This window comes from Ictalurus furcatus, chromosome 29 (assembly GCF_023375685.1).
Source record: "Ictalurus furcatus strain D&B chromosome 29, Billie_1.0, whole genome shotgun sequence".
NCBI classification, from domain to species: Eukaryota; Metazoa; Chordata; class Actinopteri; order Siluriformes; family Ictaluridae; genus Ictalurus; species Ictalurus furcatus.
Genome location: NC_071283.1, coordinates 8,188,711 through 8,208,098, shown reverse-complemented (window position 1 = coordinate 8,208,098; position 19,388 = coordinate 8,188,711). Strand labels below are relative to the sequence as shown.

At 38.8% G+C, this 19,388-nt stretch overlaps 1 protein-coding gene across 2 annotated transcripts in view; it reads right to left on the bottom strand.

Annotated features, from left to right (window-relative positions):
* LOC128604436 (Kv channel-interacting protein 2-like) overlaps positions 1-19,388 on the bottom strand; it is a 241,859-nt gene that overhangs the window by 103,726 nt on the left and 118,745 nt on the right. The window contains exon 1 of one of the 2 annotated variants that reach the window (XM_053619562.1): positions 4,946-5,595. The exons of the other annotated variant lie outside the window; for it this stretch is intronic. Coding sequence (XP_053475537.1) covers positions 4,946-5,033 — 88 coding nt within the window. The 5' untranslated portion in view covers positions 5,034-5,595. Of the gene's footprint in view, positions 1-4,945; positions 5,596-19,388 lie in introns of those variants that run through there. 2 annotated transcript variants of the gene reach the window in all.

Below are 19,388 nucleotides of genomic sequence, written 5' to 3'. Positions count from 1 at the left end.
ACGGCTGGGAATCTCATACTTCGGCTCAAGTACACCAAGAAGACGATGAAATTATGTATTATCTACAACTGACAACGGTTGGTCATCAAGAGCAATGAACTGGGTAAGAGCTTCTGTTATTTTCACTGCCCATGGGTTGTCTCTGGACATTTTCTCTCGCTTCTCCAGCGTTTGCTGCAAAGTTGGTTGTTGCTGTTTCCCGCTGCTAACATTAGCAAACTCTTTGCATTCGGCGTTATGTTTGTCCTTTAGATGTTTAATCGAATTGCTTGTGTTAAATGAGCTATTTTTACCCCTCCTCTTGACAGTTTAGCAGAGCATAGTTTGCACTCTGCTCTACTTTTATCATCATCACTTATCTTAAAATATCTCCAAATTGCTGGCATTGCTCCTCTTCTGACTGCCTGCTCAACTGACGAGAGGTTAGGCTATGTCACGCTGTCATAAAGTGGTATCAGTGCGGATGTATCGGGATAGTTTTACAAGTACGAGTACGAATACATGAGCACAGTATCAGGCCGACACCCGAGTACTGGTATCGGTATCGGTGCATCTCTAGTTGTTACCTATTAAAAAAAAAAATGTTGCAATTTGACAGATCCTTTGATTGGGTTGCCATCCTAGATGTTGGGAACTCGTGGGGCAGCATGCTCAGTGCCCCATTTAGCTCCATAGAGTTATTACTGTTGTCAAAAATGGGAACTAATAGAGATCCATTGGGGCAGGAATTATGCTGGAGGAGCAGCAGGCAGGACAGTTAAAGACAGGGTTGGCAAGGTTTTCCGGGTTAGTTTAAAAAAAATTGGGTTAGTATAAAAATCGTCCATGGCCACCAAGACCTTGTTTTATAGCAAATAATCAGAATAAAATCTTAATAACAAACAAAGGCAGAGTGAAAGTGTTTAAAACAATGTGCTGCTATTTATCAAAGAAATATATAATCATTGATATGATGAAGTTCTCTCTAAGGTGACTTTTGTTGATTTATGGGAGTCTCCAGTGTCAGCACGTTGTAACAGTCAGTAAGTCTTCCGAACAGAGGACTTTGCACTTTCTGCACTTTTTTTTAAATAAATTTTTTGTCTTCTTAACTTCCAGAGGAAGAATAGATGTTACATGTATGAACATTAAATGTATGGCATGTCGATCATTATTTTTTTTAAATGTAGTGGTATAAGAGGAAGAAAACATGCTCGTATTGGAAAATAACCAACCGTCATTCAGTTTTGTTCCTTACTTGAATCATGATTATAGAAAACATTAGCAAATGACTGAAAACAACATTAGCTAATGCAGTTTCTAATTTCCATTTAAATAAAACTACAATTATTTAAAAAAAAAAATAAATTCATGTTGACAAATGCATAAGTCCATGCTTGTTAGTGAACACTTGAAATGTAAAGCATTATATGTTGTATATTCTACACGATGTAACTTCAGTCAAATCCTTCGACTGTGGAAAAGCTCCTGACAGCTAATGCTTCATCTCACAGTGCACACTCCTTCTAAAAGCTTACCCTCCTTCTCTTGCACAGTGGGTTATATTGTGAGGAGCAATTCTCTGTCACCAAACATGCAAAAGTACCCGGCTCCGCCAGCCTGTCTGACAGTTTTCTATAATAATCACAGAGGAGTCAACATCTCAATACCTCACTGACACAGTGACACCAGTCACACACTACATTTACTTGATGCTCACTTCATTCCTATTTAAATGTTTTTCAGGAATTGACTGAACTGAATCCAGATAATTTTGCCTTTTAAATTACCAGGAACCGGACAGACTTCCATTCCTCACTGTCATAACTACATTCCTTTCCAATTAGTTTCATTGTACTCATTAAATAATATGCTTGAAGATGAATAATTGAATAATAAACAATAACACCTTGGGGAAATCAGTAGCATTAGAACACATCTGTGATCAAATCTTAAAGCTGCAGAAACTGTATTCCTTGTATATTCATTATTCCCTGTATGCCCATTATTCCCTGTATATTCATTATTCCCTGTATATTCATTATTCCCTGTATGCCCATTATTCCCTGTATATTCATTATTCCCTGTATGCTTATTATTCCCTATATGCTCATTATTCCCTGTATGCTCATTATTCCCTGTATATTCATTATTCCCTGTATGCTTATTATTCCCTGTATATTCATTATTCCCTGTATGCTTATTATTCCCTGTATGCTCATTATTCCCTGTATATTCATTATTCCCTGTATGCTTATTATTCCCTGTATATTCATTATTCTCTGTATGCTTATTATTCCCTGTATGCTTATAATTCCCTGTATATTCATTATTCCCTGTATGCTTATTATTCCCTGTATGCTCATTATTCCCTGTATACTCATTATTCCCTGTATACTCATTATTCCCTGCATTCTTATAATTCCTTGTATACTTATTATTCCCTGCATTCTTATTAATCCCTGTATGCTTATTATTCCCCATTTGCTTATTATTACCTGTATACTTATTCTTCCCTGCTTACTTATTATTCCCTGTATGCTTAATATTCCTTGCATTCTTATAATTCCTTGTATACTTATTATTCTCTGCATTATTATTCCCTGCATTCTCATCATTCCTTGTATGCTTATTCCCTGCATACGTAGTTTCCCCTGCATGCTTACTATTCCCTGTATTTTTGCTCTATGTGAACCCTTTGACATTTCTTCTTTATATCATTCAGAAAGCTACAAATGTCCTTGAACATCAACAGATTTCTCTTTTGCAAGTAGTATCTCAATCACATTTGAATTTCTGATTACCAAAATAAAAACTTAAGGATTTCACTCCAATTCCAGAGCAAGACACCACACCTACCTCTACATTTCTAACCTAATCTACTTAAGGAGAAGTACTGACAAATTGTAAAAGAATTACACGTTTTTAAAAAAATGAGAAATGAGTTCTCACTTTGACTATCAGCATCACCACATCAATCTCTGTCTCATCACCTGAGGTAAACGTCACTCACGACATTCAAACACGAGTCTCGTCACCATCTCTTCACTCCACTGATCTCTGTTCATTCTAGCATCGGTGGAGAAATCTGTTCAGTTGGTTATATATATTATAATTATAATCGTCTTCTTATGAAACATTTTGAAACTTTATCCGCTTTTGTATGATCTCTTCTATGTTTTGATGATAATACATATCTTTACAGAGACTGACCACAACCTGGTTCCCAACATGAGCTTTGCAGGCAAACAGCCAAGGCAAGGTTACAATAATAAAAACATTTTCACATCATTTTGATCAAATAAACTGTATGTTACTGGCAGACCACAGTGACATCAAACAGGTTTTCCAAGGCCATCACGCATAAAATAAAACATCCATCTAGAATCAATTTTACTTCATCCTCAGGAATTATGAGTGTTTAATGATGAAACTGTATTAACTGAGGCAATATTTATAAATTAATCCAAAGTGTATTAAAATTATGTGTGAATGCTGGTAACAACTTGCTGCTGTTGTATCTGTAATAAGATGTCACTCTCTCACTCATACATACATACACACACATACACACTGTACCGTATACATATACGTACACAGACACACATACACACACTGTACTGTATACATATATGTATACACACATACATATATATATATATATACACATACATACATATATATACACACACACACACACACACACACACACACACACACACACTGTACTGCATCTCCATTTTCTGCACTTCTGTATGCTTATCCTACACAGGGTCACAGAGGAACCTGGAGCCTATCCCAGGGAACTCGGTGCAGAAGGCAGGGGACACCCTGGACAGGGTGCCAAACATCACAGGGCACAATCACACACACATTCACACACACTATGGACAATTTGGAAATGCCAATCAGCCTACAGTGCGTGTCTTTGGACTGGGGGAGGAAACCGCAGTATGAGGCAAACATGCTAACCACTAAGCCCTATAAAATATATATATATATATATATATATATATATATATATATATAAAAGATCAGGACAAAGGTCAGACGTGTATTAGTTTAGTCTAGCCCTCCTCGGAACTACAGGAACACGATCCACTCCCTTCAGCTAACACTGCAGAAAGTCATATGTATCCAAGTCATGAGCATGTGCACAACCAGTTTCTGTGTTTTTTTCCTTCAACACTCAACACCTGAGCTGAACACACACACACACACACACACACACACACACACACACACACACACACACACACACAACGCAGTCTGCTCTGGATGAAGCTAGTGTGAAGAATCATGACTGAGCCATGCTAATGAAATCACTCTTTTGTACACAGCGAGTCCTTTTTTCTCTCGGAAGGCCAGGGCAGAGCCAGCGCCAGAGCCGTATCCATGGCAACTGACAAGAGGGTAAACTTACAGTGTATTTACCGATTCTCACTGGGTTAATACTTCGTTTTGCTTATTTTAACATTTGCTTTTCAAGATGCAAGACCCAGTTAGCTTTTTAAAAAAATATTTTTTAGAAACATGTCAGTATTATTTTCCACTTTGTCAGCACTACAGCTTGGATTATTCATCAAGGTCATTTATGCATTGCTGCCTGACACTATGGTCAGGACATGATGTGAGATTATAATGATGTGAGATTATAATGATATGGGATTATAATCCCATTTTGAGCATGGCAGGCATAGAAGTTTCAAGGCACTAATATGCATTGAAGTATTAAAAAAAGAACAAGAAAAAAAAAAGAACTGAACTGACCCTTATACACTTTTTGCAGTGTGAACCACATGATGGTTCCTGAAAGTCACTACACTTCCATGGTTAAAAAAAAATATATATATCAGTTTATGCAAGTTTCTTTCAGGATGATAGAAACTAGGAAGAAAAAAAAAATCTTAAAACACATTACCCAGGGACTTATGGGTAAGAAAAAGAAAAAGTGCTGGCCTCCTACCTTGGGTCAGGGTCCCTGTGAGGAACCTGTAAAAGAAGCGGGCCACTTTGGTCATCTGCCGCTTGCACCTCTTCCTGCAGTGGCTCATTGTGGGTCAGCTGGCTCTCTCACACTCTCGACTCTGGACTGCTCACACTCCTTTCTCCTTCTTTTCCTCCTCCTTTCCCCTTCTCTCGCTCTCTCTCGTGCTCTCTCTTCTTCCTCAGACCTGCCTCCACCTGTGGGATGCGATGTGTCACTCTCACCCAGCCTCCTCCCCTCCTGTTCTAATGGTTCAGCCTCCTTCTCCAGGAGGGAACAGCAATGTACACCCTTACTATGTTACTCCTTACTCCTCCTACTACACGACACGGCTGTGCTTTTCTGCGCGCACGTTTTCTTTCCCTCCTTTTTTCAGTCCACCTGTGTCTGTTGGAACATCCATGGGACGAAAAGAAAGATGAAGAAACTGTCACGTTGACCTCGAGGGAGCTCAGGCAGAAGAGCTGGAGAAAGTGAGTGTGTGTGTGTGTGTGTGTGTGTGTGTGTGTGTGTGTGCGTGAAAGAGAGAGAGAGAGAGAGAGAGAGAGAGAGAGAGAGAGACAGAGACAGAGTCTTCCAAATTTGCCTCACAAACAGACTACAGCCACGAGTTCACCTTAGAAGGACAGGAAAACCAAGCACAAGGTCCTACTTTGAAACCTCCTCCTTTCTTATCTCGGGTTCCCCTGAAGCTGCTTTTTTAAGCCTTTTTTTCTATTCCTCTTGAATAGAAGTTCAAAGGCCAGAAGTGTTAGCATGAAAGCTAAAAACAACTTGCTGATTGTCCACCGAACAGAAACAAGGAGAAAAAGATCAGCAGGTGGACGGAGACACGTAGGAGATCCTTCTGTCCTGTTGTCTTTCCTTTCTTCATTTCATCCATCAGTGAAAGACAGCCAGCACTTCAGCCAATCTCTTGATGTGTACTGAGCTGTGAGGTGGCTCAGACGTGCACATTACACACAAACACACACACACACACACACACACACACACACACACACACACACACGCGCGCGCGCGCGCACACAGCTTTACTACAGGGAACATGCACACTCCTGGCTCATTTGCTCTGCTACACTCTTGTTTCATTTGTTGTCTTAGAGCATTGATCTCTCTCTCTCTCTCTCTCTCTCTCTCTCTCTCTCTCTCTCCCTCTCTCTGACTTAGTGGTGATTATGGTCGTCCAGGCAACCACAGACTCCGTGGATTTTTCCGACCGCCAATCACACATACACTTCCTTTTTACTTTCGCGGATCAAAGCAAAACAAACAAACTGCTCCACTGGGTCTCAGTGTGTTTCCATCAAGTGTGTGCGCAAGCGTGATGCTCATATGCAGCGTGTTGCATGTGTGTGAGTGCACGTGTGTGTGTGTGTGTGTGTGTGTGTGTGCGTGCGCGTGGGAGATAAAGATTACCAATAAAAAGATGCCAGACAGGTCATCGACACTACACTGTGCAGTCTTTTGATTTAACATGCAGCTCTATGAATATGTGAGAAAATAAATCACGTTCTTGTACAGCTTTTAAGACCTTTTACGATTTTCTCACATCATATTGTTGCAACAGTGCTCTCATTTCACATAACAAATAACACATCAGGAAGCCCAATAAAATGAAGTAAGGAAAGAATATGCTCATGTGACCCTATAAGCTTAAGTGTTATCTTAATAAGCTTCATTTCCTCTGTTTCCTCATCATCCCCACCAACATCCATTTGTCCAAGTCCTGATTTGTGCATCAAGGTCAGCAGTCTGACCTCTGCACTCTCTGTCCTCTTACAATCTCATTTAAAATGCACTTGAGAGCATCAAGGGACTGGATCCTTTAGCCATCCCAAGCAGTTCCTGTTTAAATCATACAGGGAAGTGCAGCACCTTTTTACGTGTGTACAGCTTGCTGGGTTATATATAGGGTTGCAACTAACGATTATTTTCATAATCGATTAGTTGGCCGATTATTTTATATATAGATAGATAGATAGATAGATAGATATAGATAGATAGATATATTGTCGATTAATCAGATGGGGGTGGGGCGACGTTTCAGTACCATTTTTCGTTCATTTAAAATAAAATCCACAAACAGTGTTACAAATATAAATTCAGACTAAAACTTTACACAACTGTTTGTCCAAAACAGAAAAGAACCCAATACACACACACACACCCCAGAATATATATTATTAATTTAGGACTGTAGTTTAATTCTGTGCTTTTTGTGCATCCATAAAAAATAATGCATAAATACTCATATATAATATAAAATAAAATAAATAAATAAAATAAAATAGTTACTCTCCAAAGCGTGTTTTCGGAACAGAGGTAACTTAGTGAGTAAATCTCCCCCGTGCAGCGCGCAGACCAACTAATCGATAATGAGATTCATTGACATATCGATTTTATCGATTAGTTGTTGCAGCTCTTCCATCCTGTGTATTTTATGCGATATCACAAAATTCACATAAAAATACAGGGATGGAAACATAGCTAATGAAATTCAATGTGGGGTAGAGGTGCACAGGTGAAGTGCGACATATATCAAGTATGACTGAAATTCATGTTACCACATGGTATAACTCATCATCAATCAATTAATATAGTAAAGTTTTTGAATGACTAATAAATATTATACATAGAGGGATTTAACGATTTTATATGATACAGTATGGTGGTGTCTCGATATTATCATTTTCCATACAGCAAAAATAAGCATTGCCCGAATATGTGCATTAGAACAGCGGTTCCCAAACTCGGGGTCGCTTATTTATAAACGGGGTCTCAAGAGAAATTCAAAATCTCCTCTTTTGTTTTTATCATTTATCTTACAAATGAGAAATATAGAAGGACACTGTATGCTAATATTGTGAACTATATTATTTTGAAATTATAACAATTGAATTACATTTTCAAATAAGCCATATTTATAAAAAATAAATAAATAAAATTTAAAAAAAAGTGTGCGCGTGCTATTTTAAGCTTTTTCACTCAGATTATTATGATGTAATCGATTATTGCATTTTTCCATTGTGTGAGATTGATATTGTTTATTTGCAGTTTATTAGTATAGTGTGTGTGTGTGTGTGTGTGTGTGTGTGTGTGTGTGTGTGTGTGTGTGGTTGTGTGTGTGTGTGTGTGTTCCATCAACTGATTCTGTGTAGATTTTAGGACTGGGTAATCGATTCTCTGATTTTAATCGATCTTCAATTTAAGGAAACGATATCGATTCGGGAAATCCGCAAATCAATTCTTAATATGCGTGCTTTACTTGAGAGGATGTGAATATTATCTGTACTTCACCTCTCGTCCTGAAGATGTCTTTCGAGTTGCTCCAGAAAACAAAACAAAACAAAAAAGGGCAGATGATCATAGCGGAAGGTCATGGTAGCCAATTGAAGCCAGCGCCGGCAGAATTAAAGTCTGATGTGTGGACGTATTTCATGTTCAAAGGGAGCGACGGTAGAGATGAGGTCGACAACACCACTGTCGTTTGCAAGTTTCTGCAACAACACAACAAACCACCAGACGACACGCTGACAAGCTATTTGGTTTTTGTGATTCTGGACAGCAATGGCTAGTAATAATAAGAAGATAACAGACGCCACAGTAACGCCGATTTGGCTTTATGGGCCTGTTTTGAACATGATTTGAATTTTGAAATTATTTCTTAAACATGTTTCAAGTTGTTAATGAATTTCACTGTTGCACATTTATAATGTTTTTTTTTTTTTTTTTACAGTAATGTGCAGTTTGTGCTTACCTTGTGTGCATCGAATGCACATATTCATGGTTTCTTGTTACAATGTTTGTTACTAAAAGTAAAAGTCAAAAAGTAATGAAACATAACTGTGTGGGTCCTACTGTTAATGTAAACGTCTATTCCAGTAATATAGCCAAGTAGAAGGGTTTGAGTTACCAGCATTTATATTAAAATATAGTTTCCATGTCTGCAAAACTAAGATTTTAAATGAAATACTGATAATCGATATTGAATCGAAACCATATGAATAAGAATCGAATCGAATCGCCAGATTGGTCACAATACCCAGCGCTAGTAGATTTGTGAATGTCGATGTATTTGTAAATACTGTATATCTGTGTATGTGCTCGTATTGTAAAATTCCAAAAGTAACTTTTACTGAATGAAATATACAAGTACATAACCCTAACCATAGGTGTAGGCTTTAGAATGATCCCACATTCACATTCACAATGTCAGGCACAATTCCCAAAGAGACAGAAAGTAGTACTGTCATTTTTTAATACCATCCAAAGCAAACCTTCTGCATCATGACAGCACTATAGAATTTTTAGTGAAGCTTGTTTAGGTCTCACTGCACATCCATATTTGGCTGTGTTCTCTTTGGTATAAATTATAACTCTTAATTGTAAGGCAGTGCATGTTTTTCAACCCCAAACTAAAATAGTCTAATATTAATATGATATGATGCTCTGAAATGCCACCATCAAGCAGCTGGCAGCTCAGCTCTGAAGGCAGGAAGACAAACAAACACACACACACACACACACACACACACCAGCATCTGACATCAAAGTGGCCACCTGACAGAAGCCAATGCAGAAACAGTACAGCCAGGAAAGGAAAACGAATTAAAAAGATGCATAAGGGTCTGGATCTGTCACGCTGCTGGAGAGCACTGTTCTAACAGTGTGCCACATTTCCTGGAAACACACAGCAGGAATGTGGGTATGAGTGCTACACTGGCTTTGCAAACCACCAAAATTAAGCAGCAATGCCAGAATCCGATGGTGCTTCTATATAAGCAGGTCCAGCCTAGAAATCAATGAACACAGAAAAGCAGATAGATGAAAAGAAATGGCATGCTTATAGATGGATGTAATCATGTCCTGGAGGGGATCAATGCACCGAGGTAGAGAAAAAAACATTTTCAGCATTTATTTATTTTTATTTTAGAAACGTGTGGTTCCCAGAACATTTAAGTTCTGTCTTTTTCTCTGGATTCTCTGCAACCCACAATGTTTTACTCAAAGCTTACTTATTATTTTTAACAGTCTGAATCAGGATTAGGACAAATGATAAAATCATCAGAATGCTACAGTTAGCTGCCTAGACCCATGTTCGCTAACCTGGTTACCCAGGCTAAAAAGTGATATCTGATGTAATATAATAATGTATGGTGAACTAGTTTGCTATTTAAATGCGTTGAAATCCAGACTAAAGGAAAATAACAAGGATATGATCATGTAGCACACTGCAATTGCACCCATGTGATGATCTGGTGTTCTGTCCTCACACTGCACATAAAATATGTGGGATAGAATCTCCATTTTTTCACTATATGTTTGCCTGTGTGCAGGAAGCTGGAGAGATATGGGACATGCTCTAAAAGTTGTTAGAAGTCACCGGAAGCATATTCACTGAATCGTCATGATCTTCTGCATATCAAAAAGTACCACATGAAGAAGGAAGATTTTCTGAAAGTAATTAAAATAGAATGAATTATTTCATCAGAATAGAAGAGTTTAGAATATGGAGAATGGAGTTGCTTAGAATAGAATTATTATCAGACAGAAGAGAATAAAATAGAACAAACTAGAAGAGTGTCATAACAATACAGTGTGGACAAGAACTCACAGCAATCACGGACACGCTCCCATTCGCATTCTCCAGACTACTGATTACACTCACATGGACTCACTCTCACACACAGTATTTAAGCACCCTCACAGCACCTTCACCTCACGAAGAATACACTCTGTGTTCCTTTTGGTCCAGTCGTTACCAAACCTTTATTTAGTGACTGCTATTCTGTTTCTTGATCTTGTTTCTGGTTTTCTCGACTTGCATGGTCTATGTTGTTTGTTGATCTCCTGACCATTGCCTGCAACTTGACTCTGTTTCTGAATTACTTCTCGGTTTTGATTGCCACGTTTAATAAATCCCTGTATACCTGCATGCCTAGCATCAGAAAATAATAGAAAAAATAAAAACGTTTTATCACAGTAGAACAGAATATATTAGAAAAAGACAGAATAGAATAGAATACTTTTGTCAGAATAGAATAGAATACGTTAGAATTGAATAGAATGGAGTAGATTAGAATGGGACAGAATAGAATAGAATGGAGTAGTATAGGATAGAATAGTATTATCAGAACAGAGTAGAATAGAATAGATTCGATCACAATAGAGTAGAATATAAATAGAACAGAAAATAAGGAGTGGAATAGAAGAGAAGTGAAGAGAAGAAAATAGAATATAATAGTGCTTTACCAAAATAGAAAATAATAGATGATAACATTTATATAGAAAGGTCTTTGGCCATGGCACCACAAACAAACTATTTATGTATTTACATAATATATTTCTATCATGCTTTATAAAGAACAAAGACAAAATCAGAAGAAACAGAGACAAAGACAGTTACAGACGGGATGATTCAGTTTTATTACTGTACTTGTAAATATAGACAATAAGGACAAAGAAGTAGAAACAATGGTGATCAGTGATTGGTCGTTGGTAAACAATGGTGATCAGTGATTGGTCGCTGGTAAACAATGGTGATCAGTGATTGGTCGTTGGTAAACAATGGTGATCAGTGATTGGCCGTTGGTAAACAATGGTGATCAGTGATTAGTCTTTGGTAAACAATGGTGATCAGTGATTGGTCGTTGGTAAACAATGGTGATCAGTGATTGGTCGTTGGTAAACAATGGTGATCAGTGATTAGCCTTTGGTAAACAATGGTGATCAGTGATTAGCCTTTGGTAAACAATGGTGATCAGTGATTAGCCTTTGGTAAACAATGGTGATCAGTGATTAGTCTTTGGTAAACAATGGTGATCAGTGATTGGTCGTTGGTAAACAATGGTGATCAGTGATTAGCCTTTGGTAAACAATGGTGATCAGTGATTAGCCTTTGGTAAACAATGGTGATCAGTGATTGGTCTTTGGTAAACAATGGTGATCAGTGATTAGGCTTTGGTAAACAATGGTGATCAGTGATTAGTCTTTGGTAAACAATGGTGATCAGTGATTGGTCGTTGGTAAACAATGGTGATCAGTGATTAGCCTTTAGTAAACAATGGTGATCAGTGATTGGTCTTTGGTAAACAATAGTGATCTGTGATTGGTCGTTGGTAAACAATGGTGATCAGTGATTAGCCTTTGGTAAACAATGGTGATCAGTGATTGGTCGTTGGGTGATTGATCGTTGGTAAACAATGGTGATCAGTGATTGGTCTTTGGTAAACAATGGTGATCAGTGATTGGTCGTTGGGAAATCGCCTAATCTACTGACAAATCAAAAAGTTTTCAATAAAGATTCATGCACACTAACTAAAAGTGTGAGAACTTTGTAATCATAGTGAGATACACAAGCAACAGTAATCTATCATAATGACCTCTATACCAGCAAAAACCTCAGATTTAAAAAAAAAACAAAACAAAAAAATTCCCTGATATATCCCTCAAAACATATTACTTTGGAACTGATCAAATGAGGAGCTCATCTGTTATATACACAGTCATACACTGTACATTTCAATACAAATATCCAAATGTGTACTGTATGCCGTGCTCTCTCTCTCCCTTTCTTTCTTTCTGTCTATCTATCTCTCTCTCCAGTCTTTCTGTCTGAGTCTGTATTCACCTCTCTCCTCTAGCTTTACCTCCTACTGATACTCTGTTCAAATCTCTCAGCTCTACCAGAACCCACAGTATTTCATCAGTAGCATCAAGGAGCAGAAGCAGCAGAGGGAACGAGATTTCTGAACAGCAGACTTCATATTCACTGCACATCTGTGAGGTACATGTGCACAAAGATGCTAAAAAGAGCCCATTGAAAATCTCCCACTCATGCGCTTCGAGCCACCAGCTGCTGCACATCCCAGCTTCAGAATTAGCTCTCGTTTTCTATAGAAGCAGCGTGTAGAGTGGCGATGTTCCAGCTTAGAGGATTCTGACATTATGGAACTGGGGTGTATTTTTTTTATCATGAATTACTGTTTATATGGTGAATATGGTGAATGTGTGTACAGTTGATAGTTATTTTTCTTACATAATTGATCAAAAATATATGTAAAGGACGCTTATTATTCAGACATTATTATTGAAGAATATAAGGTCTTATTAAAAAAAATTGTTAAAAAAAAGTGAAAAATCTGACCTTAAAATTGAAATATACCTGAAAAGTATTAATTAAACTGGCTCAAGCTACATGGAGAAAACTGATGGCCTTGGTGCTTCCTTTGTAAAGATATAACAAAGAAACAGCTCTAATAAAGCACCAGAAAGCATTTGACAAATCCAAACAAAATAAAAAAAAAAATATTATATATATATATATATATATATATATATATATATATATATATATATATATAATTTTTTGCAAACTTCAGTGCTTTTAAAAGTGAATTTCTGACTTTCAACCACTGTGAACATCTTGAAGTATATGCATAGTATAATCCAGACAGGGCTTTGAGGGTGATAGCAAGCTAAAAGCCTTTGAAGTTGAGATTTTCTCCCAAAATGCCAGAATAAACATTTGAATATAAAAAACAAAATAAGAAAACAAGAAATAGATTTCACAGGTGAAGCTCGGAAAATATGCAATCTTTTTTTGAGGGATTTTATATAGGAATTAAATTAAAACTAGACCCTGAAACACATTAAATACGTTTACGCTCAGACTTACGCTCATGTCGTTTATTAGGAGAAAATGTGTCAACAATAGCTGTTTCCATGCAAGTATTGTTTTAAAAAAAATGCTGGATGGAAACACCAGATGCGAATAAAAACGTATGCACTCAACTGAGGCGGATCTTTTTTTTTTATTCGATAAGAAGACAAAATCTACGATGGAAACACATTTACAGAATAAATTCCTTGATGTGCATCAAAAAGTCATGTGATTGCATAATTGGCTCAGCGAGATGTGCCAGTTTCCCCCGAAGTGACAATTTTGTTCTCTTGAACTGTATTCACAAATGTTTCATGAAATATTCCAATTTTTCGCATAAGTTAAATTGCCAACTTAGATGGAAACATACAGTATCTCACAAAAGTGAGTACACCCCTCACATTTTTGAAAATATTTGATTATATCTTTTCATGTGACAACACTGAAGAAATGACACTTTGCTACAATGTAAAGTAGTGAGTGTACAGCTTGTGTAACAGTGTAAATTTGCTGTCCCCTCAAAATAACTCAACACACAGCCATTAATGTCTAAACCGCTGGCAACAAAAGTGAGTACACCCCTAAGTGAAAATGTCCAAATTGGGCCCAATTAGCCATTTTCCCTCCCCGGTGTCATGTGACTTGTTAGTGTTACAAGGTCTCAGGTGTGAATGGGGAGCAGGTGTGTTAAATTTGGTGTCACACTCCCTCATACTGGTCACTGGAAGTTCAACATGGCACCTCATGGCAAAGAACTCTGAGGTTCTGAAAAAAAGAATTGTTGCTCTACATAAAGATGGCCTAGGCTATAAGAAGATTTCCAAGACCCTGACACTGAGCTGCAGCACGGTGGCCAAGACCATACAGCGGTTTAACAGGACAGATTCCACTCAGAACAGGCCTCGCCATGGTCGACCAAAGAAGTTGAGTGCACATGCTCAGCGTCATATCCAGAGGTTGTCTTTGGGAAATAGATGTATGAGTGCTGCCAGCATTGCTGCAGAGCTTGAAGGGGTGGGGGGGTCAGCCTGTCAGTGCTCAGACCATACGCCGCACACTGCATCAAATTGGTCTGCATGGCTGTCGTCCCAGAAGGAAGCCTCTTCTAAAGATGATGCACAAGAAAGCCCGCAAACAGTTTCCTGAAGACAAGCAGACTAAGAACATGGATTACTGGAACCATGTCCTGTGGTCTGATGAGACCAAGATAAACTTATTTGGTTCAGATGGTGTCAAGCATGTGTGGCTGCAACCAGGTGAGGAGTACAAAGACAAGTGTGTCTTGCCTACAGTCAAGCATGGTGGTGGGAGTGTCATGGTCTGGGGCTGCATGAGTGCTGCTGGCACTGGGGAGCTACAGTTCATTGAGGGAACCATGAATGCCAACATGTACTGTGACATACTGAAGCAGAGCATGATCCCCTCCCTTCGGAGACTGGGCCGCAGGGCAGTATTCCAGCATGATAACGACCCCAAACACACCTCCAAGACGACCACTGCCTTGCTAAAGAAGCTGAGGGTGAAGGTGATGGACTGGCCAAGCATGTCTCCAGACCTAAACCCTATTGAGCCTCTGTGGGGCATCCTCAAACGGAAGGTGGAGGAGCACAAGGTCTCTAACATCCACCAGCTCCGTGATGTCATCAAGGACTCCAGTGGCAACCTGTGAAGCTCTGGTGAACTCCATGACCAAGAGGATTAAGGCAGTGCTGGAAAATAATGGTGGCCACACAAAATATTGACACTTTGGGCCCAATTTGGACATTTTCACTTAGGGGTGTACTCACTTTTGTTGCCAGTGGTTTAGACATTAATGGCTGTGTGTTGAGTTATTTTGAGAGGACAGCAAATTTACACTGTTACACAAGCTGTACACTCACTACTTTACATTGTAGCAAAGTGTCATTTCTTCAGTGTTGTCACATTAAAAGATATAATCAAATATTTTCAAAAATATGAGGGATGTACTCACTCTTCTGAGATACTGTAGCTAATCTCAAACATAAGGAATAACGGCTTGAGTTTTGCTGTTAGTTCCTAAAATAAAAACAAAGAGAGCAAGAGTATCTTTTCTCACTCACCATTTTCTAGCAAAGTTCAAAGTCGTATTTATGAGAAACCCAACACTGAAGCATGTTGGAGACCTCTGTACAAGCTCTGGACTCAGTGCTCAGAATGTAATGCAGCTACTGTATATGACACAGTTACAGCAGAGACTCAGATCAGCTAGCTAGCGATCTACAAGATCAGTGGTCATATTAGAACTGAAGTAGTTTTCCTTTAAGGCGAATCTTAGCTAAGTTTAACTTGATGTAGCTAATGTTCTTAATATTTGGTGATACAAGTGTATGATTTACTTGTAGATTTGCACGAGCGCTATAAGTTTGGTATATTTATAATGATGTAACCTTGCAACAGCGAAGATTAGGTTGAGGCTATGTGTTTTATGTTACCTTTAGCCATCATAATGTTACTTGATTAATTTATTATGATTTTGATTCAAGTTTTACACATTCATACATGAGAATTATACTTTGCTTGACTTGTAAATGCTTTTATTACTGCTATATGAAGTTTAAAAAAAAGAAACAAATAAAACCTTGGACCTCGTTGTATTTGGTAATTCTGTGATTGTAAGATACTGAGCCATAAAGAACTGGTCTTCAATAAATGCAACACGGATACTAGTAAGTTTATATTTGTTATACTTTAAAGCAATTTTTGTTTATTTCCCGCATAGCCTTCAGTAACATGTAAGTCACATTTATAACATAAAAAAAAATGTAAAAAAAGTAAAATAGAACCTTACAATTTAATTTCTTCCACAGTCTTTACACCTCTCTACTTTGATTTAGTATTATTACTGAGGTATTATTATTATAGTTCAGTGATCTCAGTGACTTAAACCGTGGCGTAGTTGTTGGTGCCAGATGAGCTGGTGTGAGTATTTCAGAAACTGATGATCTCCTGGTATTTTCACACACAACAGTCTCTAGAGTTTACAAAGAGTGGTGTGAAAAAAAACCCCCAAAATATCCAGTGCCAGTTCTGCAGGAAAATGCTTTGCTTTGTTGGCAGGAAGGCTACAGTAACTGAAATAAACTCTTTACAACTGTGGTGAGCAGAAAAGCATCTCAGAACTGACAACATGGTGAAATTTGAGGCAGCTGGGCTACAACATCAGAAGACCACATTAGGTTCCAATCCTGTCTGCCAAGAACAGGTAGCTGATGCTACAGTGAGCACAGGCTCACCTAAAGTGGACAGCTGAAGACTGGAAAAACTTCACCAATCTTTGGAAACATTGGTGTCTCCAACAGTCCAGTCTTGGTGAGCAGAAGCATTGGTGCTCCTATTAAAGTGGCCGTTGAGTGTATATTCAGATTAACTGTGATAAATCACAAGTTTGAACACCTGCAACAAAGTACAGTTTTGTGTATATTAGTTGAATATGTAATGATTCTATCAGGGTAGAACACACATGGCAACATTAAGACTTGGAAAAGTGTAGATCTATGCGTCTCTATGTCTCCCTCTAGAGATTACAGTAGTGGATTGCTATATCAGGCATATTCAAAAAGCTTTTACAAAAGAGATGACATCATTCTCCTCAATCACTTTGGCTTTCAGTGATCAGTCTCTTCATTTACTTTTCTCTCATCTCTCTACATTTTCTATTCCCTTGTTAAGAATTACCTGACTGCTTTACTACACAGGCTTTGGCACACACTGAAATGGATGACATTTAGATTCGTAAGTTGCTGAATAGAAGGTCATGATTTTAAATCCCAGCAATGCCAAGCTGCCTTGTGCAAGACCCTGAACCCTCATATGCTCAATTGTGGCGTTATTCAAATGAGCAAATTTAAATGAGAATCATGCAAACATAGCGGTGATATTATTAGGCATGAGTCTTTTCATGATGTGTTTTCCTCACAAACAGTACCAGTGTAATTGCTTTGCTAACCGCAAAACACCATCTGTTATAGACAGACTAGAACGCCAAGCTGGTTGTTTTTACATCAGCAGGACCAAACGCGATCTCAGTGAAAGACGGGCTGCACACTGGGGTTCTAGTTACTAACAATAAGCTAAAGTGACTGGCATTGCACTATTATCATTTCTAGTTATCTTAGTGTCTCATTGTGTCCTGATATTTTATAATATACAAGCTCACTGTGACGGATATTAGATTTAAAACGTCCTGCGTTAACTATAATATTAAAACTCCCTCTTGTGATTCCCTCTTGATTCCCTTACATGACTGGATCAGGTAGTATTTTAATCAGAGATCATTACACAACTTGATAAAAGCTGAGCTGGTCCTATATAGTGTACATACTGTATATAACAGACAATTTTCCAGAGGATTCCTTGTCTGGCTTCAACTCCATCGCTTCCAAGCCCAGAAGCACTTTGTTGCATTATATAGTAGTCTGTCATTTATTATGCAACTCAGCTACATATACACTGATCAGCCGTAACATTAAAACCACCTGTCTAATATTGTGTAGGTTCCCCTTGTGCTGCCAAAACAGTTCTGACCCATCTGAGGCATGGACACCACAAGACTTCTGAATTTGCACTGTGGTATCTGGCACCAAGGTGTTAGCAGCAGTTCCTGTAAGTTGTGAGGAGGGGCCTCCATGGATAGGACTTGTTTGTCCAACACAGATGCTCAACTGGATTGAGATCTGGGGACTTTGGAGGCCAAGTTAACACCTTTGTCATGTTCCTCAAACAATTCCTGAACAATTTTTGAAGTGTGGCAGGGTACATCATTCTGCTGAGAGGGTCCACTGCCATTAGGGCAGTGGTTTTCAAAGTGGGGGCCGCGGCCCCCTTGGGGGCTTCCAGAGAGTGCCCGGGGGGCCCTCAACAATTTGGTGTGCCCATCACTCCCACTAGTATGTTGACAACCACACACATACACACTCAATTCCTAATGTAATGTTATGTAATGTAAAGATGTAAGATGTTGTTATTAATAAAAGAAAGGGGGGATATATTCAGAAATCTGTATTTTTAATGTGTTTTAAAGACATCTTGCAAAAGTGGGGCCTCGGTCAAATGTTAATGCCATTTGGCGGGCCTTGCCCTGGAAAAGTTTGGGAACCCCTGCATTGGGGAATACCGTTGCCATGACAGGGTGTACATGGTCTGCAACATTGTTTTGGTACTGTAGGTGGTACGTGTCAAAGTAACTTCGACATGAATGCCAGGACCCAAGGTTTCCTAGCAGAACATCTGTTAGGCAGGCAGAGCATCACACTGCTACCCTGGCATGCCTTTTTCCCCATAGTGCATCCTGGTGCCATCTGTTCCCCAGGTAAGCGATGCACACACACCCAGCTGTCCACATGATGTGAAAGAAAACAGACCAGGCCACCTTCTTCCAATGCTCCATGGTCCAGTTCTGATGCTCACGTGCCCACTGTAGTTGCTTTCGGCAGTGGACAGGGGTCAACATGGGCACTCTGACTCGTCTGTGGCTACGCAGCAAGCTATGATGCACTGTGTCTTCTGACACCTTTCTGTCACAGCCAGCATAAACTTTTTCAGCAATCTGTACTATAGTAGCTCTTCTGTGGGATCAGACAAAACGGGCTAGCTTTTACTCCACACACGCATTAATGAGCCTTGGGCGACCATGACCCTGTCACTGGTTTACAGGTTGTCCTTCCTTGCACCGCTTTTGGTAGGTAGTAACCATTGCATACCGGGAACACCCCACAGTACCTGCCCTTTTGGAGATTC